This window comes from Mustelus asterias, unplaced genomic scaffold, assembly GCF_964213995.1.
Source record: "Mustelus asterias unplaced genomic scaffold, sMusAst1.hap1.1 HAP1_SCAFFOLD_1393, whole genome shotgun sequence".
In the NCBI taxonomy this organism is placed as follows: Eukaryota; Metazoa; Chordata; class Chondrichthyes; order Carcharhiniformes; family Triakidae; genus Mustelus; species Mustelus asterias.
In genome coordinates this window covers 64,157-90,275 of record NW_027591338.1, presented here as the reverse complement: position 1 = coordinate 90,275, position 26,119 = coordinate 64,157, and the positions used below count along the sequence as shown (strand labels likewise).

At 44.1% G+C, this 26,119-nt stretch overlaps 1 protein-coding gene across 1 annotated transcript in view; it reads right to left on the bottom strand.

Moving 5' to 3' along the window:
• Nucleotides 1–4,836: 4,836 nt before the first annotated feature.
• LOC144488232 (coiled-coil domain-containing protein 14-like) overlaps nucleotides 4,837–26,119 on the bottom strand; it is a gene marked incomplete at its 3' end in the record, with an annotated part of 30,542 nt that continues 9,259 nt past the window's right edge. Inside the window, exons 5-12 of the mRNA XM_078206266.1 lie at nucleotides 25,846–25,986; nucleotides 22,820–23,053; nucleotides 22,545–22,639; nucleotides 19,514–20,054; nucleotides 13,102–13,243; nucleotides 9,771–9,853; nucleotides 5,062–5,280; nucleotides 4,837–4,969 (exon numbers count right to left, since the gene is read on the bottom strand). Coding sequence (XP_078062392.1) covers nucleotides 4,837–4,969; nucleotides 5,062–5,280; nucleotides 9,771–9,853; nucleotides 13,102–13,243; nucleotides 19,514–20,054; nucleotides 22,545–22,639; nucleotides 22,820–23,053; nucleotides 25,846–25,986 — 1,588 coding nt within the window. The remainder of the gene's footprint in view (nucleotides 4,970–5,061; nucleotides 5,281–9,770; nucleotides 9,854–13,101; nucleotides 13,244–19,513; nucleotides 20,055–22,544; nucleotides 22,640–22,819; nucleotides 23,054–25,845; nucleotides 25,987–26,119) is intronic.

The window sequence follows — 26,119 nt, the reverse complement described above, 5'->3', positions numbered from 1 at the left end:
TCAGAGAGAGAGAGAGAGCCAGACACAGTCAGAGAGAGAGAGCCAGACACAGTCAGAGAGAGAGAGAGAGCCAGACACAGTCAGAGAGAGAGAGAGAGCCAGACACATTAGAGAGAGAGAGAGAGAGAGAGCCAGACACAGTCAGAGAGAGAGAGCCAGACACATTAGAGAGAGAGAGAGAGAGAGCCAGACACAGTCAGAGAGAGAGAGAGCCAGACAGATTAGAGAGAGAGAGCCAGACACAGTCAGAGAGAGAGAGCCAGACACATTAGAGAGAGAGAGAGAGAGAGCCAGACACAGTCAGAGAGAGAGAGAGAGAGCCAGACACAGTCAGAGAGAGAAAGAGAGAGAGCCAGACACAGTCAGAGAGAGAGAGAGAGCCAGACACATTAGAGAGAGAGAGAGAGAGAGCCAGACACAGTCAGAGAGAGAGAGAGAGAGCCAGACACAGTCAGAGAGAGAGAGAGAGAGAGCCGGACACAGAGAGAGAGAGAGAGAGCCGGACACAGTCAGGGAGAGAGAGAGCCGGACACAGTCAGAGAGAGAGAGAGAGAGAGAGCCAGACACAGTCAGAGAGAGAGAGAGAGAGAGAGCCGGACACAGAGAGAGAGAGAGAGAGCCGGACACAGTCAGGGAGAGAGGGAGCCGGACACAGTCAGAGAGAGAGAGAGAGAGCCGGACACAGAGAGAGAGAGAGAGAGCCGGACACAGTCAGAGAGAGAGAGAGCCAGACACAGTCAGAGAGAGAGAGAGCCAGACACAGTCAGAGAGAGAGAGAGAGAGCCGGACACAGAGAGAGAGAGAGAGAGCCGGACACAGTCAGGGAGAGAGAGAGCCGGACACAGTCAGGGAGAGAGAGAGAGAGCCGGACACAGTCAGAGAGAGAGAGAGAGAGAGCCAGACACAGTCAGAGAGGGAGAGAGAGAGCCAGACACAGCCGGAGAGAGAGAGAGAGAGAGAGAGCCAGACACAGTCAGAGAGAGAGAGAGAGAGCCAGACACAGTCAGAGAGAGAGAGAGAGAGCGCCAGACACAGTCAGAGAGAGAGAGAGAGAGCCAGACACAGTCAGAGAGAGAGAGAGAGAGAGCCAGACACAGTCAGGGAGAGAGAGAGCCGGACACAGTCAGAGAGAGAGAGAGAGCCGGACACAGTCAGAGAGAGAGAGAGAGAGAGAGAGCCGGACACAGTCAGAGAGAGAGAGAGAGAGAGAGAGCCAGACACAGTCAGAGAGGGAGAGAGAGAGCCAGACACAGCCGGAGAGAGAGAGAGAGAGCCAGACACAGTCAGAGAGAGAGAGAGAGAGCCAGACACAGTCAGAGAGAGAGAGAGAGAGAGAGCCAGACACAGTCAGAGAGAGAGAGAGCGCCAGACACAGTCAGAGAGAGAGAGAGAGAGAGCCAGACACAGTCAGAGAGAGAGAGAGAGCCAGACACAGTCAGAGAGAGAGAGAGAGAGCCAGACACAGTCAGAGAGAGAGAGAGAGAGCCAGACACAGTCAGGGAGAGAGAGAGAGAGAGCCAGACACAGTCAGAGAGAGAGAGAGAGCCAGACACAGTCAGAGAGAGAGAGAGAGAGAGAGCCAGACACAGTCAGAGAGAGAGAGCCAGACACAGTCAGAGAGAGAGCCAGACACAGTCAGAGAGAGAGAGAGAGCGCCAGACACAGTCAGAGAGAGAGAGAGAGCCAGACACAGTCAAGAGAGAGAGGAGGAGCCAGACACAGTCAGAGAGAGAGAGAGAGCCAGACACAGTCAGAGAGAGAGAGAGAGAGCCAGACAGTCAGAAAGAGAGAGAGAGCCAGACACAGTCAGAGAGAGAGAGAGACAGCCAGACACAGTCAGAGAGAGAGAGAGAGAGCCAGACACAGTCAGAGAGCGAGAGAGAGAGAGAGAGCCGGACACATTCAGAGAGAGAGAGAGCCGGACACATTCAGAGAGAGAGAGCCAGACACAGTCAGAGAGAGAGAGAGAGAGAGAGCCAGACACAGTCAGAGAGAGAGAGAGCGCCAGACACAGTCAGAGAGAGAGAGAGAGAGAGAGAGAGCCAGACACAGTCAGAGAGAGAGAGAGAGGCAGACACAGTCAGAGAGAGAGAGAGCCAGACACAGTCAGAGAGAGAGAGAGCCAGACAGTCAGAAAGAGAGAGAGAGAGCCAGACACAGTCAGAGAGAGAGAGAGACAGCCAGACACAGTCAGAGAGAGAGAGAGAGAGCCAGACACAGTCAGAGAGCGAGAGAGAGAGAGAGAGCCGGACACATTCAGAGAGAGAGAGAGCCGGACACATTCAGAGAGAGAGAGAGCCGGACACATTCAGAGAGAGAGAGCCAGACACAGTCAGAGAGAGAGAGAGAGAGAGAGAGCCGGACACAGTCAGAGAGAGAGAGAGAGAGAGAGAGAGCCAGACACATTCAGAGAGAGAGAGAGCCAGACACAATCAGAGAGAGAGAGAGAGCCAGACACCGTCAGAGAGAGAGAGAGAGACAGCCAGACACAGTCAGAGAGAGAGAGAGAGAGAGACAGAGAGAGACAGGCAGAGGAGAGAGAGAGAGAGAGAGAGGCAGAGAGAGAGAGAGAGGCAGAGAGAGAGAGAGGCAGAGAGAGAGAGAGAGGCAGAGAGAGAGAGAGAGGCAGAGAGAGAGAGACAGGCAGAGAGCGAGAGACAGGCAGAGAGAGAGAGACAGGCAGAGAGAGAGAGAGGCAGAGAGAGAGAGACAGGCAGAGAGAGAGAGACAGGCAGAGAGAGAGAGACAGGCAGAGAGAGAGAGACAGGCAGAGAGAGAGAGACAGGCAGAGAGAGAGAGACAGGCAGAGAGAGAGAGACAGGCAGAGAGAGAGAGACAGGCAGAGAGAGAGAGACAGGCAGAGAGAGAGAGACAGGCAGAGAGAGAGAGACAGGCAGAGAGAGAGAGACAGGCAGAGAGAGAGAGACAGGCAGAGAGAGAGAGACAGGCAGAGAGAGAGAGACAGGCAGAGAGAGAGAGACAGGCAGAGAGAGAGAGACAGGCAGAGAGAGAGAGACAGGCAGAGAGAGAGAGACAGGCAGAGAGAGAGAGACAGGCAGAGAGAGAGAGACAGGCAGAGAGAGAGAGACTGGCAGAGAGAGAGAGACTGGCAGAGAGAGAGAGACAGGCAGAGAGAGAGAGAGACAGGCAGAGAAGGAGACAGGCAGAGAGAGAGAGACAGGCAGAGAGAGAGAGACAGGCAGAGAGAGAGAGACAGGCAGAGAGAGAGAGACAGGCAGAGTGAGAGAGACAGGCAGAGAGAGAGAGACAGACAAGAGAGAGAGACAGGCAGAGAGAGAGAGACAGGCAGAGAGAGAGAGACAGGCAGAGAGAGAGAGACTGGCAGAGAGAGAGAGACTGGCAGAGAGAGAGAGACAGGCAGAGAGAGAGAGACAGGCAGAGAGAGAGAGACAGGCAGAGAGAGAGAGACAGGCAGAGAGAGAGAGACAGGCAGAGTGAGAGAGACAGGCAGAGAGAGAGAGACAGGCAGAGAGAGAGAGACAGGCAGAGAGAGAGAGACAGGCTGAGAGAGAGAGACAGGCAGAGAGAGAGAGACAGGCAGAGAGAGAGAGACAGGCAGAGAGAGAGAGACAGGCAGAGAGAGAGAGACAGGCAGAGAGAGAGAGACAGGCAGAGAGAGAGAGACAGGCAGAGAGAGAGAGACAGGCAGAGAGAGAGAGACAGGCAGAGAGAGAGAGACAGGCAGAGAGAGAGAGACAGGCAGAGAGAGAGAGACAGGCAGAGAGAGAGAGACAGGCAGAGAGAGAGAGCAGGCAGAGAGAGAGACAGAGTAAGAATGATCTGTGTGGAACCAGAGAAACAGCAAGTAGACGGGGCTTATTTTTGGGGGCTCAAACACCCAAATCAACTCGTGGGAAGATGCAAATCACAAATGTAACACATTCAGACCAGTAAGGACAACAATCCCAACCTGACTGAATTCACCTTCGCCCTTAATCCCAAGAAAGACTGCACCCCAGAGATGGAGATCAAATTGCTGAAAGCAGACAAAACCAAGCCAAAATGGATTAATGCACCAAAGCATTTGTCCCACAAATACTATGAAATCAAAAGATGCAACAGATTCACAAACTTATACGGAAATGAAAAATATAAAATACAATTTTAAAATATTGAAGTAAAAATCAAAATGAGGCAAACACTTCACAAGTCAAATTGTTTCATCCTGTAGTGACATCAAGGGCACAACACAAAAATCTGGGGTTGTTACAGTATGACTTTATCATCATGCTTAAATCTCTTGTTTACTGGCAATAAGAGTTGTTACTTAGGAAGAGTTGCTAGGAAGCAAATGGTACTGTTGCCATTTAAAAATTGTAAGCAGGCTTTTTGTAGTAAAAATAACCCTTCTGGATGTTATATACATGGACTCCATATTATTGTCTCGAGCGTACTTCTAACTAATTGAGAAAATATTCCTGACCGCATGGAATATTTCTACATTTTATACGAGCTATCTTAATGACCAGTCTACCCAAGATTGCATATTTGATGTCAATTACTATTTATAAACAGCTGTGTAATAAATTCACATCTATAAGGAACTGTGGTGACATTACCCAAAATTTCATTTAGAACCTTTAACAACCGATAAATAAAAAATTATAATTTCATTAGCTGACTAGATTCAAAACCAAATGCCCCCACGAAAGGCACAAAGGTGTGATTCACTAGTTATTTCCAGCCTTTATATTTTTCAACAATACAAAGTGAAGACTGCAAATAGAAATCTCAAATTCAAATTATGTAAAGGAATAAGTGGAAAGTTAACAGTCTCCCAATTTCCAAAATCTCCAGTGAAGTCCTCTTTATTACCTGGTTAGTTCTCGTAATCTGTTCACTTCTGCATCACGTTGTCGGAGTGTTATCTCCAAAATTTGATTCTCCTTCTCAGATCCCTCCAATTTCAGCTGAATGTTTCTCATTTTTGTCAAGGCTTCACCTATTTCTGTAGGAGTGGCAGAATTAGTAAGATGTCTCACTTCTGGTAACAGTCATAGAACTCTTTAAAACAAAATTAAGAAAATATTTCTGACCTACCCATTTTGACTCGAGTTGTGTCTATCTCGCACTGCTGGCTCTTCTGGAACAGATCTTGTTCTTTTCCCTGCACCAATCTGAGTAGTTGCTTGTTCTCCTCTCTCTGTTTATCTATCACATTCAGCAGCTCTTCATTTTTCTTTTGCAAAGACTCGAGCCCTTTCAGAGATTCCCTCAACTGGGCCTGCAATGTTGCATTCATGGACTGCAAGGAGATCACTGCAAAAAGTATGAGCAAATCCAAAGATAAAAGGAGTGAAATTGAACTTGGGCAGGACAGCAAAATGGGCAGCTGAGAATCAGCAGCCGTTTCACACACCTGTCCAATTTTCTTTTCCACCGAATGCAATTGATTATTTTCATGTTCAAAGAACTTTGGTACACACAAGATTCAAGTAATGGAATATGCAATAGATTCAACAAAATTAAAAATAGTATCCTGACATGTTGAACCCCAGCATGTATATTGTATTGTTCCAATTTATTGTCCTCTTATTTCAACATTTCAGTTTTTTTTTTAAAAAGTGGAAACACATCCAGCCCCCCTTGTGCTGATGCTCTAAATTAACCACCTGTTTATACAACAGCATCAGCCTGAGGTAGTCCATGAGTACATCATCCTTGCCTACAATACATAAACCATACAGAATCACAAGAGTCCTTGGTGTACATTATACTCAGAAGGTATGCCTATAGGAAAATTAAATGAATGGAATTGGTTCGGAAATTTATTTCATACAAACTATATCATAGTATAGCATGCCCCAGAAACAGTAGTGGAAGCAGGTTTCATAATAGCTAAATAAGTGAATAAATAATTGATAGAGAATATTAAATTGGTTTGGACATGGTGGCACAGTGGTTAACACTGCTGCCAGCATCAGGGACCCGGGTTTGATTCCTGGCTTGGGTCACTGTCTATGTGGAATCTGCATGTTCTTCCTGTGTCTGCATGGGTTTCCTCCCACAGTCCAAAAGACGTGCTAGTTAGGTGGATTGGCCATGCTAAATTGCCCCTTAGTTTCAGGGGGACGAGCAAGGGTAAATGCCTGGGGTTAAGAAGCTAGGTCCTGGGTGGGATTGTGGTCGGTGCAGACTCGATGGGCCAAATGGCCTTCTTCTGCATTGGGGGATTCTATGAATGTGAAATTCTATCATATTGCGATCACTCCGAGAGAACCTTTTATTATGAAGTAATTAGTAAATCCCATTAGTCATTAATAAATCTCGTCTCATTACACATTACCAGCTCTAAAATAGTCTAGTGGTTCCAGAATGGACTGTCCTGAACACATAATGAATTGATCCCCCAGACTACAGTCACACCCTGCTGTCTGACATCATAGAACAGTACAGCACGGAACAGGCCCTTCGGCCCACGATGTTGTGCCGAGCTTTATCTGAAACCAAGATCAAGCTATCCCACTCCCTATCATCCTGGTGTGCTCCATGTGCCTATCCAATAACCGCTTAAATGTTCCTAAAGTGTCTGACTCCACTCCACACCCCAACCACTCTCTGCGTAAAGAACCTACCTCTGATATCCTTCCTATACCTCCCACCATGAACCCTATAGTTATGCCCCCTTGTAATAGCTCCATCCACCCGAGGAAATAGTCTTTGAACGTTCACTCTATCTATCCCCTTCATCATTTTATAAACCTCTATTAAGTCTCCCCTCAGCCTCCTCCACTCCAGAGAGAACAGCCCAAGCTCCCTCAACCTTTCCTCATAAGACCTACCCTCCAAACCAGGCAGCATCCTGGTAAATCTCCTCTGCACTCTTTCCAGCGCTTCCACATCCTTCTTATAGTGAGGTGACCAGAACTGCACACAATATTCCAAATGTGGTCTCACCAAGGTCCTGTACAGTTGCAGCATAACCCCACGGCTCTTAAACTCCAACCCCCTGTTAATAAAAGCTAACACACTATAGGCCTTCTTCACAGCTCGATCCACTTGAGTGGCAACCTTTAGAGATCTGTGGATATGGACCCCAAGATCCCTCTGTTCCTCCACAGTCTTCAGAACCCTACCTTTGACCCTGTAATCCACATTTAAATTAGTCCTACCAAAATGAATCACCTCTCATTTATCAGGGTTAAACTCCATTTGCCATTTTTCAGCCCAGCTTTGCATCCTATCTATGTCTCTTTGCAGCCTACAACAGCCCTCCATCTCATCCACTACTCCACCAATCTTGGTGTCATCAGCAAATTTACTGATCCACCTTCAGCCCCCTCCTCTAAGTCATTAATAAAAATCACAAAGAGCAGAGGACCAAGCACCGATCCCTGCGGCACTCCGCTAGCAACCTGCCTCCAGTCCGAAAATTTTCCATCCACCACCACCCTCTGTCTTCGATCAGACAGCCAGTTACCTATCCAATCGGCCAACTTTCCCTCTATCCCACACCTCCTTACTTTCAATCGTAAGCCGACCATGGGGGACCTTATCAAACGCCTTACTAAAATCCATGTATATGACATCAACTGCCCTACCTTCATCAACACATTTAGTTACCTCCTCAAAAAATTCTATCAAATTTGTGTGGCACGACTTGCCCTTCACGAATCCGTGCTGACTATCCTGGATTAATCTGCATCTTTCTAAATGGTCGTAAATCCCATCCCTAAGGACCTTTTCCATCAATTTACCAACCACCCAAGTAAGACTAACCGGTCTATAATTACCAGGGTCATTTCTGTTCCCTTTCTTAAACAGAGGAACAACATTCGCCACTCTCCAGTCCTCTAGCACCATCCCCGTGGACAGTGAGGACCCAAAGAGCAAAGCCAAAGGCTCTGCAATCTCATCCCTTGCCTCCCAAAGAATCTTAGGATATATTTCATCAGGCCCAGGGGACTTATCGACCTTCAGTTTATTCAAAACTGCCAGTACATCCTCCCTCCGAACATCTATTTCCTCCAGCCTATTAGCCTGTAACACCTTCTCTTCCTCAAAAACATGGCCCCTCTCCTTGGTGAACACTGAAGAAAAGTATTCATTCATCACCTCGCCTATCTCTACTGACTCCATACACAAGTTCCCACTACTGTCCTTGACCGGCCCTAACCTCACCCTGGTCATTCTTTTATTCCTCACATAAGAGTAAAAAGCCTTGGGGTTTTCCTTGATCTGACCCGCCAAGGACTTCTCAAGTCCCCTCCTAGCTCTCCTAAGCCCCTTTTTCAGCTCATTCCTTGCTAACTTGTAACCCTCAATTGAGCCATCTGAAGCTTGTTTCCTCATCCCTACATAAGCTTCCCTCTTCCTTTTCACAAGACATTCCACCTCTTTCGTGAACCATGATTCCCTCACTCGGCCATTTCCTCCCTGCCTGACAGGGACATACCTATCAAGGACATCCAGTATTTGTTCCTTGAAAAAGTTCCACTTTTCATTAGTGCCTTTCCTTGACAGTTTCTGTTCCCATCTTATGCCCCCTAATTCTTGCCTAATCGCATCATAATTACCTCTCCCCCAATTGTAAACCTTGCCCTGCCGTTCGGCCCTATCCCTCTCCATTGCAACAACAAAAGACACCGAATTGTGATCACTATCTCCAAAGTGCTCTCCCACAACCAAATCTAACACTTGGCCCGGTTCATTTCCCAGTACCAAATCCAATGTGGCCTCACCTCTTGTCGGCCTATCCACATATTGTGTCAGGAAACCCTCCTGCACACACTGCACAAAAACTGCCCCATTCGAACTATTTGACCTACAAAGGTTCCAATCAATATTTGGAAAGTTAAAGTCCCCCATGACAACTACCCTGTGACCCCCACACATATCCATAATCTGCTTAGCAATTTCTTCCTCCACATCTCTATTACTATTTGGGGGCCTCTCGTAAACTCCTAACAACATGACCGCTCCTTTCCTATTTCTAACATCAGCCCATATTACCTCAGTGTGCAGATCCCCCTCGAAGTGCCTTTCCGCAGCCGTTAAACTATCCTTGATTAACAATGCTACTCCTCCACCTCTTTTACCAGCTTCCCTACACTTACTGAAACATCTATACCCCGGAACGTCCAACAACCATTCCTGTCCTTGTTCTACCCACGTCTCCGTAATGGCCACAACATCGTAGTCCCAAGTACCAATCCACGTCCCAAGTTCATCTACCTTGTTCCGGATGCTCCTTGCATTGAAGTAGACACACTTCAACCCACCTTCCTGTCTACCGGTACCCACCCTTGACACCTTCCCCAATACCTCACCACCCTCAACACTGAGTTCTGGACTACAACTCCTTTTCCCACTCCTCTGACAAATTAGTTTAAACCCCCCTGAAGAGCCGTATCAAATTTCCCTCCCAGGATATTGGTGTCCCTCTGGTTCAGGTGCACCCCGTCCTGTTTATACAGGTCCCCACCTTCCCCAGAATGTGTTCCAATTATCCATGTATCTGAAAACCTCATAGAATACATACCGTGCAGAAAAGGACATTCAGCCTGTCGAGTCTGCACCGACTCTCTGACAGAGCATTTTATCCAACCCCTCAACCCGCCCTATCTCTCTAATCCCACACATTCATTGTCACTAATCCCATCTAACCTACACATTTTGGGGCCTGAGGCTAGCTCATTTCTGATTGCTTTTCTACAATACGTTAACCAAATGTATTTCCTTTTCAGGCGGTATATTTTCATGTATCCAGGAATGAGCTTTAGGTACATTGTTTTTTAAAAGCTGGATACCTTCAAAATTGCAGTCTACTGATCTGGAGTCTTTTTCAGCTCTTTCTCGCTCTCGAAGTTGCTGGTTTACTATCCTTAACCGTCTAAAAAATGTAAAAGAAACAAAATTTTAGAACTAAAATCAGATCTGCTTCGAATGTTTACCAAAGTTAAGGTACCCTAAATAAAAGCTAATATTTTAATTGGCAAGAGAAATTCAAAATGTAGCCATTACTTAAATCTAAAACAGAGTACTGCATGTGCTGGGAATCTGAAAGAAAAACAGAAAATGAGCATCTCTGGCATTATCTGTAAAGAGAAAAGGGGCCCAGATTTTCGCCATGCGATAAAGCTGCAGCATTAGCTGCTGACTGCGCAGAAGAAAGCAAAGTTAACTTTTCTGGAGTAGTAATTTGCTCTCCCAGTTGCAGCAGGTCACTAGCAGCGAACTCCCTCCCTCTTTCACACTTGCCCTGTTAAGCACCATGGGATAATTTAGGTGTTAAGGGTTTGATATTATTGAGTATAATAGTTACTAAGTTCTTCCACTGACTTGAAATATTTCCACCTAACTTTGCTGCAGAACAATTCTATATTTTTGAAAGAGAAGAACAGGACTGAAAATTGAACAGTGCACAGACAACACCTGTTACAAATTTACAAAAACAGAACTGAAAATGCTGTTCTTGAAAAAGTCAAATAAGCAAGTGTTTTCCCTTAAATGCCATTTTCAGCTGGATTCATTTAAGGGAGTCGAATATGTAAGGCCACTCACTCTTTCTGCCAATGTTATATCACATTACATTTGATTGCAATAACATTAATTTTTTTGTTACAGTTCTGTAGTATTCATCATATGACATGCCACTCATTTCAAGGAAAATAAGATGACAAATGAACCAGTCTATTAAAGATAAACACTTGCATCTAAGCAACAAGTCACACTTCTTAATTGGGGGGGCGGGGTGTGGTGGATCTGCCATGCTAAATTACCTATCTTTGGACACTAAGAAGCTAGGAAGATGTTCTTGCTCTAGAGGGAGTGCAGAGAAGGTTTACCAGACTGATTACTGGGATGGCAAAACAGAGATACGAGGAGAGATCAAGTTGGTTAGGATTGTATTCATTGGAGTTCAGAAAAATGAGAGGGAAAAATAAATTCATTGAAATCTATAGAGTTCTAACAGGACTAGACAGAGTATAGCATGTGGAGCTGTAGGAATCCCAATGCATAAATTGAAGGTAGGTTTGCAGTAGACGTTAGCAGATATTTCAACTAAGTGAGTTTGTTAGAATACTCCAATTTAAAGGGGAATTTGAGCATAGCATTAAAAAGGTGTGAGTGTAAGAACATGCAGCAGATTCAATTACAGCAAATCTATGCATTAGAAATATCAAGGAGGAGGAAATTAGGGATCATTTTCCATCAAAATTGCATTTCTTTTGGTAACCAACAAAAATGTTAGAGAAAACTGGGCCAAGAGGAAATCCCAGCTTTTCGCATATCCCATTTATATACAGGTACAGTGTCTCAAATCTGGCTATGCAAAAATAGTAAGAAGTCTCACAACACCAGGTTAAAGTCCAACAGGTTTATTTGGTAGCACAAGCTTTCAGAGTCTCGCTCCTTCTTCAGGTGAGTGAGGAGTTGTGTTCACAAACAGGGCATATATAGACACAAACTCAATTTACAAGATAATGGTTGGAATGTGAGTCTTTACAGGTAATCAAGTCTTAAAGGTACAGCACAATCGGAGTGGAGAGAGGGTTCAGCACAGTTTAAAGAGGTGTGTATTGTCTCCAGCCAGGACAGTTAGTGAGATTTTGCAAGCCCAGGCAAGTCGTGGGGGTTACAGATAGTGTGACATGAACCCAAGATCCCAGTTCAGGCCGTCCTCATGTGTGCGGAACGTAGCTATCAGTTTCTGCTCAGTGATTCTGTGTTGTCGTGTGTCGTGAAGACCGCCTTGGAGAACGTTTACCCGAAGATCAGAGGCTGAATGCCCGTAACTGCTGAAGTGTTCCCCGACAGAAAAAGAACACTCCTGCCTGGTGATTGTCGAGCAGTGTTCATTCATCCGTTGTCATAGTGTCTGCATGGTCTCCCCAGTGTACCATGCCTCGACACATCCTTTCCTGCAGCATATCAGGTAGACAACGTTGGCCGAGTTGCAAAAGTATGTATCATGTACCTGGTGTGAGATGATGGCATCCGTGTCGATGATCCGGCACGTCTTGCAGAGGTAGCTGTGGCAGGGTTGTGTGGTATCATGGTCACTGTTCTCCTGAAGGCTGGGTAGTTTGCTGCGGACAATGGTCTGTTTGAGGTTGTGCGGTTGTTTGAAGGCAAGAAGTGGGGGTGTGGGGATGGCCTTGGCGAGATGTTGGTCTTCATCGATGACATGTTGAAGGCTCCGGAGAAGATGTTGTAGCTTTTCCCCTCCGGGGAAGTATTGGACAACGAAGGATACTCTGGCATGGTACATGTGCCTCCACGACACATGACAACGCAGAATCGCTGAGCAGAAACTGATGGCCAAGTTTCGCACACATGAGGACGGCCTCAACCGGGATCTTGGCTTCATGTCACACTATCTGTAACCCCCACGACTTGCCTGGGCTTGCAAAATCTCACTCACTGTCCTGGCTGGAGACAATACGCGTCTCTTTAACCTGTGCTTAATCCTCTCTCCACTCACATTGTTTGTTCCTTTAAGACTTGATTACCTGTAAGACTCGCATTCCTCATTATCTTGTAAATTGAGTTTGTGTCTACATATGCCCTGTTTATGAACACAACTCCTCACTCACCTGAAGAAGGAGCGAGATTCCAAAAGTTTGTGCTACCAAATAAACCTGTTGGACTTTAATCTGGTGTTGTGAGACTTCTTACTGTGCTTATCTCAGTCCAACACTGGCATCTCCACATCATATCCAAAAATGAACAATGTCTGAAAACTGGATATGCTTTTTAAGATACGGTGCATAATTTTTATTATTAGAAAAGTAAAATAACCTACTGGGTGTTGGGCTAGATGCTGCATTGGCACCAAGTAGTTATTTGCCTGTTTTTTTTCCTCTTGCTAAGAGTGAACCTTGACCTGGCCAAAACTGTGTGATGCCAATTGCCTGAACCAAAAACTGACAAGATCCAAAACCGGCATGGACTTTGTCCCGTAGTTGCCTACTTTGAAAGACTGTAGCTGTAGCAACATGTTGAGGTATGAAACTGAAATAGTAAGAATTTGTTCCCTCTGCTTGGGATTCTTCACCATGACCTCGCATCTTGGCTAGACTGTCAAGGGAGCAAAGTAAAGTACAAAGCAGACATTAGGAATTAAATACTATTGACCTGCGCAGCTGTGCATTCTCACTGCGTAGAGGTTGGAGACTCATAGCTATTTCTGCTTGTACATTAGTGCTTCCAATCACAGTTGGTAGGAGTGAGATACTATCCTCTAGTTCCATTATCAATCTATGAGCCTCAGAGTCATCTGTCAACAGAAAGATATTAATATTGAACAAATCCTGTCAAACTATTGCACATAAGTATTTAATGCACACCTTACCTGCAATGCAATAGATCATGATTTCAATGTAAAATATTTATCTAACATGAATCAGATGTAGCTGATTAGCTCAAGAATGAAGGGATTCCTCAAACTCTATTAAAGGTAAAGTTATGTATACATACTGTTATTAAAATTGGTGAGCATTTTAGATTTCTGCTCCCCCATCAGGTCGGAGGAAGTCATGAAATTTCCTGGCTGGCTGCACCCACTCACCTAAATGGTGAGATCTTTGCTCCGATAGAGGGCGGTGCAGAATGGAGTCAGGCCTGCCGTCTCAAATGCAGATTGGAGACAGTCATAGAAGCTGCTAAGTACCATGGGGAGCTGCTTAAAAAGGTCCACCTTTGCAATGACATTTTCAGTTTTTGGCTAAATATTAGGCCCTCTAGCCCTCACTTCACACATCTCCTCATTCACTCCCCATCCATGGCACCTTATGCCAACCGATGCTACCAACCCAATGGCCATTTATAGCCACATGCCAACTCTAACAAATCATTAGAATACTATTTACTAAACAATATTCCTGTAGGCAACTTAAATTGCAGAAAGGAATATTCCCCTTTTATACTTGGCACACGTTGCACTCTACAGAATTATAGTCCTTTTAACAAATAGTCCACAGTCACTTCCAGCTTCCAATGGATCCGTGTTTTACCAAGTAATAACTTTTGAGTGACTGCCCCCAGGCAATTCCCTCAGTTTGCAGAGTTTCCCCAAATCCACCACCAGCAGTAAAGCTCCGATAAGTTTTCTTCCTCCCCCTGGCCATGCCAGGATGAATCTCCCTTAGAATTCCTTTTCTGATGGTTGGAAGTCTCCAGTCCTGCTGCTGCGATTGGAGATTTGGCCCACTCACTAATGTCATGTAGCTGAAGAATCTGCGGTCCTCACCTGCTACTCCAGACCCACAGCAATGTGGTGGACTCTTAACTGCCTTGTAAACCACTCAGTTCTAGGGAAACTAGGGATGGGCAACAAATGCTGGCCTTGCCAGTGACACCCACATCCATGAAATGTTGCTTCCTAGTTCTAGACTCCCCCATGAGGTAAAATATCCTCTCAGCATCTACCCTGTCAAGCCCCTCAGAATATTGTATGTTTCAAGAAGTTACCTTCCATTTTTTAAACTCCAATGAATATAGCCACGACCTGCTCAACCTTTCCTTATAAGGCAAACCCTTCATCCCAGGAATCACCTACTGGTTCTCTGAACTGCCTCCAATGCAGATATATCCTTCTTTAAAGGAGATAGAAATTGTACATTCATGCCAATGTTTTGTCCACTCACTTAACCTATCTATATCTTTTCAGACTCTCTCTATCCTCTTCAACTTGCTTTCCTGTTTATCTTTGTATAATTAGCAAATTTGGCTATAGTACACTCTGTTCTTTCATCCAAATTATTCATGTAGATTGCATATAGTGGAGACCCCAGCACTGATCCCTGTGGCACCCCACAAGATAGTTTGCCAACCTGAAAATGATCTACTATTCCTGACACCGTTTGCCAATTGTCTTCCATGCTTATATAAAACACCCAACACCATGAGTTCTTGTCTCGCTTTTAGCTTACCTTTTATGTGACACCTTTTTGAATGCCATTTAGAAATCCAAATATAGGGGGCAACTAAACTAATGTGGCAGGATGGTGGGAACCGGAACAGCAGGCCAGTAAGTGTAGGGACTGGGGAAAAAATTGAGACCGATATAAACATAGCGCAGAGTAAGAGCAGGCAGAGGGAAGCCACAGGGCTCAGCGGGACTGTAGGTCTGGAGTGTGTTTGCTTCGATTAAAGAAGTATAACAGGTAAAACAGATGAACTGAGAGCCTGGATTACTGCATGGAATTACGATGCAATCGCAATTACAGAGACACGGTTAAAGGGGGGACAGGACTGGCAGCTCAACATTCCGGGATATCGTTGTTTTAAACATGACAGAAGGGGAAATAAAAGAGGTGGAGGAGTCGCATTGTTGGTTAGGAAGCAGATCACAACTGTGTTGAGAGAGGACACATTGGAGGGATCTTGTCATGAGGCATTATGGGTGGAGCTCAGGAATAAGGGTGAAATCACAATATTGGGAGTGTACTATAGACTTCCCAACTGCCCACAGGAGAGAGAGCAGCAGTTGTGTAGGCAGATACTGAAAAAGATGTGAAAAAAAAGCAGGGTAGTTATGATGGGTGACTTTAACTACAAAGATATGTAGAGGGACAGGTAGTATTGAGGAAGCAAGGGGGACTGCAGAAGAACTTGGACAGGTTAGGAGAATGGGCAAAGAAGTGGCAGATGGAATACAATGTGGAAAAGTGGGAGATTATGCACTTTAGAAGGAGGAATGGAGGCATCTAAATGGGGAAATGCTTAGGAAATCAGAAACACAAAGGGACTTGGGAGTCCTCGTTCAAGATTCTCTTAAGGTTAACATGCAGGTTCAGTTGGCAGTTAGGAAGGCAAATGCAATGTTAGCATTCATGTCGAGAGGGCTAGAATACAAGAGCAGGGATGTACTTCTGAGGCTGTATAAGGCTCTGGTTAGACCCCATTTGGAGTACTGTGAGCAGTTTTGGGCCCGTATCTAAGGAAGGATATGCTAGCCTTGGAAAGGGTCCAGAGGAGGTTGACAAGAATGATCCCTGGAATGAAAAGCTTGTCATATGAGGAGCGGTTGAAGACTCTGGATCCGTACACGTTGGAGTTTAGAAGGATGAGGGGGGGGATCTTATTAAAACTTACAGGATCCTGCAAGGCCTGGATAGAGTGGAAGTGGAGAGGATGTTTCCACTAGTAGGAAAAACTAGAACCAGAGGGCACAACCTCAGGCTAAAGAGACGATTCTTTAAAACAGAAATGAGGAGGAATTTCTTCAGCCAGAGAGTGGTGAATCTGTGGAACTCTTTGCCGCAGAAGGCTGTGGAGGCGAGGTCATTGAGTGTCTTTAAGACAGAGATAGATAGGTTCTTGATTAATAAGGGGGTCAGGGGTTATGGGGAAAAGGCATGAGAAAAATATCAACCATGATTGAATGGCAGAGCAGACTCGATGGGCTGAGTGGCCTAATTCTGCTCCTATGTCTTATGGTCTTTAAGTGGGTGAAATCCTTAATGAGTACTTTGTATCGGTATTCATCAAGGAGAAGGACATGATGTATGTTGAAGTCAGGGATAGGTGTGTGAACACTCCTTGAGAACATCAATATATCAAATGGAGGAAATGTTGAGTATCCTAAATTGCATTAAGGTAGACAAGTCCCAGGGGCCAGATGGGATCTATCCCAAGTTACTGAGGGAGGCAAGGGGAGAAACAGCTGGGGCCTTAACAGTTATCTTCACATCCTCTTTGACCACAGGCAAGGTTCCAGAGGACTGTGAGAATAGCCAATGTTGTTCTCTTGTTTAAGAAAGGAAGCAGGGATAATCGAGCAAATTATAGGCTCGTAAGCCTGACATCAGTGGTGGGGAAACTTTTGGAGAAGATACTGAGGGACAGTATATTTGCACATTTGGAGGAAAATGGACAAGTTAGTGACAGGCAGCATGGTTTTGTATGGGGAAGTTCATGTCTCACCAACTTGATTGAGTTTTTTGAAGAGGTGACAAAGATAATTGATGAGGGAAGGGCTGTGGATGTAGTTTTTATGGACTTTAATAAGGGGTTTGACAAGGTCCCACATGGCAGACTGGTACAAAAACTAAAATCACATGGGATTCAGCGTGGGCTGGCTAGATGGACACAGAACTCGCTTAGTTATAGAAGACAGAGAGTAGTGGCGGAAGGGTGTTTTTCAGAATTGAGATCTGTAGCTAGTAGTGGAAGTGTCAATTACAAGGGGGCACAGGTCCAAGGTGAGAGGGGGAAAAGTTTAAGGGAGATGTGCGGGGGAAGTTTTTCCATGCAAAGAGTGGTGGGTGCCTGGAATGCGCTGCCAGAGGAGGTGATGGAAGGCACATTAGCAACAGTGAAGAGGCATCTGGATGGGTACATCAATAGGGAGGAAATAGAGGGATACGGACTGAGTGAGGGCAGAAAGTTGTTTTTAAAGTTAGGGCATCATGATCGGCATAGGCTTGGAGGGCCGGAGGGCCTGTTCCTGTGCTGTACTTTTCTTTGTTCTTTGATTCTCCCAGCCCGCTGCACTGCTCTAGCAGCACAGAAGGCTGGGAAACATAAGTGGAGGCCATTTAGTGGGCTTCCCACTGGGCGCCATGGCCTCCGCGCATCTTCAGCCGCCGGATTTCTGGCGTTGTCAGCGCTACGCCAGAAATTGGTGCAGAGCTGAATAAATTATTTAAATAAGGATTTGCCTATCATTAGCAAGCCCGGGACTGAAATCTCCTGGCCTGCTACTGTGCACTCGCCGATCGATTGGTGCCTGCACGATGGCCTGCTCAGTGCTATGCTGTCGGCCTCTTCGATGGGAATAGGCCTCGCCCCCTTTTCAGTGCGATTCATGCTAGGACACTCTGTGCATCAGAGTGTGGGAGATTCATTTTGAAAATCCCACTGAAAAAAATGAGAGGGATTTACTCGTTTTCACACAAATTTGGCATTTAGATTTCTTTTGGGAGAATTTCACCCATAGTGTTACTGGCTCCCTTTTCCAGACTGTTTGTTAAATTCTCAATAGAATTCTAATAAATTTATCAAACATGATTTCCATTTCATGATTATGAAATCAAAATCATGTATTATGATTTTCTAAATATTCTGTTACTACATCTTTAAGGATAGGTTCCAACATTTTCTCAATGATGTACGTTATGCTAACTGGCTTTTAGCTTCTTGCTTTCTGTATCACTTTTTCTTGAATAGAAGTGTTGCATTTACAATTTTCCAATTTGCTGGGACTTTTCCAAAATTCAAGGAATTTTGAAAAATTATGCTCAATTATGATTTATATTCCACAGGCCAAAAGATGCATGTTTTGTGGATAGTTACTCAAAACGGACAAAAGTAACATTTTGATTTGGTAATTAAAGACACGTAGTGATCACCATTTGACAAATGAAAAAGTGAGAGGGCATGGGATCCAAGGGGCTGCTGCCCTGTGGATCCAGAACTGGCTTGCCTAAAGGAAGCAGAGAGTGTGTATAGAGGGCTCATGACAGTGGAGGTCTAATTGGAGGTCGGTCACCAGTGGTGTGCCCCAGGGATCTGTTCTGGGACCCTTGCTGTTTGTCATTTTCATAAATGACCTGGATGAGGAAGTGGAGGGATGGGTTGGTAAATTTGCTGACGACACAAAGATTGGTGGGGTTGTGGATAGTCTGGAGGGATGTCAGAAGTTACAGAGGGACATAGATAGGATGCAAGACTGGGCGGAGAAGTGGCAGATGGACTTCAACCCAGATAAATGTGTAGTGGTCCATTTTGGCAGGTCAAATGGGATGAAGGAGTACAATATAAAGGGAAAGACTCTTAGTACCGTAGAGGATCAGAGTCCATAGGACTCGAAAATCGGCCCCGCAGGTGGAGGAGGTGGTTAAGAAGGCGTATGGTGTGCTGGCCTTTATCAATCGAGGGATTGAGTTTAGGAGTCCGGGGATAATGATGCAGCTATATAAGACCCTCGTCAGACCCCACTTGGAGTACTGTGCTCAGTTCTGGTCGCCTCATTATAGGAAGGATGTGGAAAAGATTGAAAGGGTGCAGAGGAGATTTACAAGGATGTTGCCTGGATTGAGTGGCATGCCTTATGAGGATAGGCTGAGGGAGCTCAGTCTTTTCTCCTTGGAGAGACGTAGGATGAGAGGAGACCTAATAGAGGTATATAAGATGTTGAGAGGCATAGATCGGGTGGACTCTCAGAGGGTGGAAATGGCTGCTACGAGAGGACACAGGTTTAAGGTGCTGGGGGGTAGGTACAGGGGAAATGTTAGGGGGAAGTTTTTCACACAGAGGGTGGTGGACGAGTGGAATCGGCTGCCGTCAGTGGTGGTGGAGGCAAACTCAATAGGGTCTTTTAAGAGACTCCTGGATGAGTACATGGGACTTAATAGGATGGAAGGTTATAGGTAGGCCTAAAAGGTAGGGATATGTTCGGCACCACTTGTGGGGCCGAAGGGCCTGTTTTGTGCTGTAGTTTCCTATGTTTCTATAATCTCACAGTAGCACTGAATAGTCCCAAGCCAGAGTGCAAGCAGGAGCTTAAGCATGAAGCGGGTGCTTAGTAGATATTTGCAATTACCTTGATCAGCAATCAGAGCCTTCAGTTCACCTAGAAGATATCGGATAGTTTTCACTTTCTTGGCTGTTTTGTCAGGACTTTGCTTTTTAGCTCTTGTATGTTTGTCAAAACTGGTTTGACAGCTGGTGTCTCTCACTGGTGTAATATCCACTAAATTGACATGATCTTCTTCGCTTGTTGTCCCATCACTCTGCTCAGTATCTGATTTGTCAGTACCCTGCGATTGTATCTGTGTGTTCCAAGCCACTTGCTGGGGCTCTTCTCCTTGCTGCTGCATTTGGGTTATGTGACAATGAATACACTTTAGTAGCTCTTGTTCTTTCAGTTGTTGCTGGTCATGGTTAATTAAGCTGTGACTTCCACCACTGTCATGAGCCAAGTGAGCTAAAGGATGTGCAATCACAGCAGGTGGGACTGCAGATGGAGCAAAAGTCATCACAGGTTGTACTGAAAGGGGAATGGGAGCTGAAGCTGAATAAGCCGGTAAAAGGTTCATTCCTCCATGGTGAACCGGTTGATTATAAACATCAGTGGACATACTCTGCTAAAATAATGGAAAAGTTAATGTGAATAAGCATTTGGCAAGATAATGATAAAAACAGTGACTAGTTTCCTTGTAAGGAATTAAATTTAACCTTAGTTAATTAAGTAACTTTGGTTACTTACAATTTTAATGTGAAGTCTCGCCCGTCTCCACAGCACTCACAATCACCACAATTAACTACACCAAAGCACCTACTGTCTTCCTTCCAAGGCAAGAGCCCAGAAATCAACCTTCCTGAAAGGAGACCTGTCTGCGGAGGTGCAACTGGTGCTAGCAGTTCATCCAAAGTACTTGGGTAGAGATCACATTTTGGGACAGCGTTGGGCCTCTGCTTGGACACACATTGCCCATACAGCACTGACAGTCCCTGACATTTAGAAGGAGGTTTCTGATGGAGACACCAGCACCACCCATTGAAAATCCAGGCTTGTTCTTTTCCAAGCTAATATAAGAACTACATTCAAAATAATCTACCAGGTAGAGTCATAGAAAGAAAAACATTTGGCATGCACAAAGTGAAAACAGGATGTGAACAATATGAAAAACAGGGTGCTCGGGAAAAAGATTGTGATAGACAGATCGAACTCCTCACCACTAACCTTTCCATGTTTACATTAAAAACAAGCAAATTCAAATGTTGCAGCAATGTTATTAAGCATTTGCCTTCAAGTGACACAATGAGATTTCAACTCTGGAGTTGTGTTATGGAGATACTCAAGTTTTGCCACTGGGTGGTGCCATACAGAAGCTACAAGGTCCCCAAGAAATCAAAGACCTGTGGACCGAATTATATTTAACCCCTTCCAGCCAAACTACTTTGTGAGGCATTTCAGTTCACATTTTCAATGAACTTACCTTTACTCATGTTTTTAAAAAGATTGCGCTCTACCAACATTTAAAAAAATAAATTTCTACTAAAAATAATTGTAAAATATAATAATTTACCACTTCTGGACAAATAATGTAAAGTTTCTTTCAAAATGATCTTAGATTGTCGCTATTAACATGTGTGAAAGCTTCCATACCAAATAAACTGCTAGGTACATTTGTGATTGCTGAACCAAGTTAAAAGTGCTTGAAGTTTAGCTACAAATTGGCAACAGCCAAGTTCAGGGTCATCAGTGTTCACAGGGATAGTGTTGCAGTGTACTTAGCTACAAAAGCCACACATGATTATTAACAGAGCACTGCCAAGTTTCTTTCTACTTTAACAATTAGGATCACTACCTGTTCGGGCACAAGCTTACAAAGATAACAAACAGAACGGGAAGAATTCCGCCAAGTTCTACAGCATCCTGAACATTCCTGCTCAGGTATTGGATTAATTAATTAATTATTCGTGGAAGATTCTAATCTTCTACCACTAGGTCTTACTTATTTTGGAGCCAACTTAACCCAAAGACCCAGCTTGCCTCCCCTCCAAGAAGGAAAGTCACTCGTTGTTCATTAGAAAAATGAAAAGTGCAAATGGAATGCCTTTCAAAGTAGACAGCTAGCAGGATCTCAATTTGCATGATGAGCAACAATAGTGGTCAGAAAATAAGTGATCATAATATGCACCATTGAACAGTGGTTCCACCAGTTGGTGGTGCAGAGCTTCAGCAGCAGATTCATGCTTCTCTGCAAACCAATCATTACAGGAACCAAACATTGGAGTCAACCTCCAAGTAAGGCCTTCAAACAGCATAATGAACTCCTCAGCTGATGTACAACAAACATTGGGTTTGGTGGTAGGACCAATATGAGGTAACTTGCAATGCACCATCTACCTTGATGACTAATGCCATGTGTTAGACTTATTACTCAGCAACTAAATCCAGTCTTTATGCAAGGGACTTTATCAAAGAGGGAGGTTTCTTGTGTAGCTGAATTGCCTTACAAGGTGGTGAGTGACAGGTCAGTTTAGGCCAGAGCTGTTGCATCCCTGCAGCGGTTTCTATTTATCAAGGAATCTAACCCATATCCTCTTGGAAGCTACATATTGGTTGATAAAAGTCTTTCCATTGCATGCCATTATAGGAATGAATTTTTAAAAATTAGAAGAACAAATAACCAATTACTCGATTGGTCAATAATAATAGGCTTTGGAACCAATATTTAGTTATTTTATCATCAAAATAGTCAGTGGGAAGAATGAGGAAGAGGTCTAATTGTAAAAAAGACTGGGATCACGAGGGAAGTCCAAGAATAGGTGCAAAATAGGTGTTTAACTAAAATAAGTCAAAGAAGGAAAAGAAAGTATCGAGTAAGAAAGTGAATGATGGCAGCAGTGAAAAGGATGAAAACAAAATATTTTTAATGGGACAGGCTTATAGCAATAAACATAATTCCATTTTCCTAATAGATAAATTACTGGACTTTTTAAAGCTAAAGGTGACATTAGTGTACAGATCTGGTTAGTCCAGGGAGATTGCTAGTTTAACAGTGAATTGTTGTAGACCTTATGAATAAAATATCTATAACAGAACAAGCCATTTATATACTCACGCCTTGTATTACTAATGGGTGGTCAGCATTCTTTGGAGACATAGCTGGTGTAGAGGTAGGGAGTCGACAATTAAATGTTGGAACAGTTTGGGATCCTAAGAAAACACATTACATTTTGTTTATAGTAATGTCTAGTTTCATAAGATAAAAGAATGTTGTGTTATTTATTGGCAGATGGAAACTTTATTATATCAAACATGTTTGGACACCTGCAAAAGGTCCTAAACATTCCAAGGTAAGAATAAATAACTGTAAGTCATTAAACAGATTCTTACCAGAGTCCAAAATTGTATAATAAGATTGGACAGGTATCCCATTAGAGGCACTAACTGGACCGTGGCCATTCAGAAGACCCATTTGTGTCTGTATATGATCAGAGAGGCACTGATTTATTACAGGAGAATGCTGGCTTGATGGAATTGTAAACTGCGGCATCGTTGACACATGAACTGTGTTGTTCACGCCTACTTCTGCTGCATCAGGGGTCACCTTGAACTTTGGTGTTGAAACTAAGCAGAAAATAAATAAGATTTGAACTCTAGCACAAGCTACAACATAATCTGTTCACATTAAATAGTTCCAACTACATTAGGAATCTGAAATTTGCTTTTAGAAATCATGTAATCATTTTAAAATCTCAAAATCAGAAGTGATTTGGGAATACAAAATCCTATAATCAACTTCATATTGACAAGTTTCAACGTTCCTGTCTTCCCAGCACTAATTCATATCTTCCCTCTTTAACATGGTCTTCAAATGGGCAGGAGCAACACTGAAGGGTGCAGTCGCAAGGCTCATGCTTATTATGGACTAGGTTAGAGCCTCCCACTTAGTGAGTTCAGATAATTTGCTTTTCAGAATTTGCAGCTCAAGTGAACAAGAGCAGACAGTGGTGGCAGGAACAGCAGTAAAGGGTCCATATTGGAGGTTACAGCCACTCCAAGCTCTACTCAGCTACACAAAGATGCTGTAGCCCAGGAACTAATGAAAAGAATAACTGTTCAAACGGGAACAGAAAATCTGTAACACACCAATAGGCTTTTGACACACTGTCCACCATTGTGTGAGAATGGAGGAATCTGCCTCAAGCATAAGTGGGTTGATGTTGCAGAGCATTTGTTTTGCCTGAATGAAGGACCCAATCTCTTAGAATATTAGTTGCAGCGATCGAATGAGTCCTTGCATGCCATGACCATGCAAATACTGAAGGCCAACATGTTTAGTGTCTTAAACAGGATGACTTTTGCTTTTTGGCACAGTTGTAGCAGTGGAGAAATAATGTGGCTGGCCCACGAGAGGAACAATGGCAAAGGGGAAAATAAAAGTGGGGGCTCCAAACAAAACACTTGCACACTTCTCACCAATTACTCCCTGTCCTAATCAATACCCAATATGCTGTCTCCTCTCCCAATGGCAGAGTCTGCACCTTCACAGGTGTAGGTGGAATAGTTTCCAGCAAGTCCCTCATGAGCTGTAAAGGATTGTTAGCAATTGCATCTCAGCACTCATAACAGCTATTGAGGTATCGTTGCTCTACCTCTGGCTTTTCAGCTCTGGCTTGATGAATGGGAAGTCACAAATTGACATAGGACCAATGCTGGGGGTAAGGGAAGGATACAATCTGCATTTGATTGTTGGTGGGCTCGCTTATGTTAGTGGATATATAGATTTGGTGTGGAGAGTGCTGTATGCAGCAGTTCCATACAACTGCCACCCTGGCCACCTGTAATTTCTGCGGCCTTGAACAATGTTCTATATGTATATAGGTTATGTGAGGTTGCTGTCCCTTTTTCATTATTTAACTGGGTTGCTCCTCAGATTTTGATTGCACTTCGCCCCACGCTCCTGATCTTTAATCACACAATGCTGAGGAGAGCAGGTAGATCTGAAGACCTCCTCATTAGCCTGCTTCTGGGCATGGCTACGGTGACCATAATCAAGTCCAGGCAGTAGACAGTTGAGGGGGTCATTTGACCCAACTGTCTGCCTCTTTTTCCAGGTTGTGTCAGCGCCAGGATGTCCCTGGAAAGGGAGTTCACCAATACACTCAAGGTCTTACACAACCGGTGGCTGCTGCAGGGCTGGAATGCATCATTACCATGGGAAATGTTATTTTAACTTAAATAAGTTTCTGTTAAAGTTACTGTCTTAGTTGAAATAATGAAGCTGTGCCTCTTTAACAGGGGTGTTAATTTGTTTTTCATTGGTTTACTGAACAAGAACATAAAGCGAATCTTAGCTATGTTAGCTGCCAGTCCTATCTCACTAATGTTATCCTACTCCTCCTTAATTAGTCTGAAAATGATATCCAGCTGCATAATGTTGCATAGATTGCAGCAAGTCACAATCATTTTGGACCCCCTTGCTGGCGAGTACTAATGGGCACTTCTAGTTCTGTCCAGGCCCCTGAACAGAAACACAAGTATACCAATTGCACTTGATGATGCATCTGGTGATCAATGGTGGACCTCATTGGTCAAGTTTCTCATGGGTGTCAGCAGCCAAGTTTGAAGAGCATTATCCTTTATCTCTTAGAATTCACCTCTAAAGTCTGCTTTCACATCCAAAGATGGTAAGCTTAGATTACCATAGGATGAAAGCATCATGGCATACTGCTGAAAAAACTCTTTATTGGTGATTATGTGCCAGCCGTATATTGGAGTAAAAGCCCTTTTGGTTAACACATACTCCTGGTTGATCTTAAGGTGTGCAGATTGCTACAGGTGCAACTGATGACACCTTGCACTTCTGGAGAGCAGCCGAAGATTCAAATTAGAGTACCCATTCATTGTGACTGGCATTTTCACAGGTGAAGCTGCCATGATTGTTGTTAGCACTGGCAAATAACCCAGTGATCTGTGCGTTGAGCAAGAAATGTTGGCTATGTCAATTACAGAGCCCAGAGGCAAAAAGGTTGAGTGGTGGTGACTTTAACAGATCATTCATAAATGATTGGTGTATAAAATATACATTATTCATTTCCACCAACAAAATTCTAGTTATGTCCAACATTGTACAACTAAACAGCACCTCTAAATTACACATATACACACTCACACACTCATATTTATATTAATAAAAGCAAGTTACTGCGGATGCTGGAATCTGAAACCAAAAGAGAAAATGCTGGAAAATCAGCAGATCTGGCAGCATCTGTAAGGCCTTTGAGCTTTAAGAAAGGGTCGTCTGGACTCAAAACGTCAGCTCTTTTCTCTCCTTACAGATGCTGCCAGACCTGCTGAGATTTTCCAGCATTTTCTCTTTTGGGTCTCACATTTATATTTCTTTGTTCATAACTCACCAGTCTCTTTTTGCACTTGTGTAGCACAGGAAACAGGACCATTTTTCTTGACTTCCTTTTTGGTGTTTTCTCCTTTGCTTGATGTCCCTTTTGCTTTTGTAACATTTGTCTTTCTCGATTTCAGAGGGGCAACCTTCAGATCTAACAGTGGTATGCATAAAGCAGCTTTAGTACATTTTATAATATGTGCAAATGTTGCCATTGCATTGTCTGATTGAAAAAAAATGTATTACTTAAGACTTCTGATCACAGTTGGAAAATTAACTGACGTGCA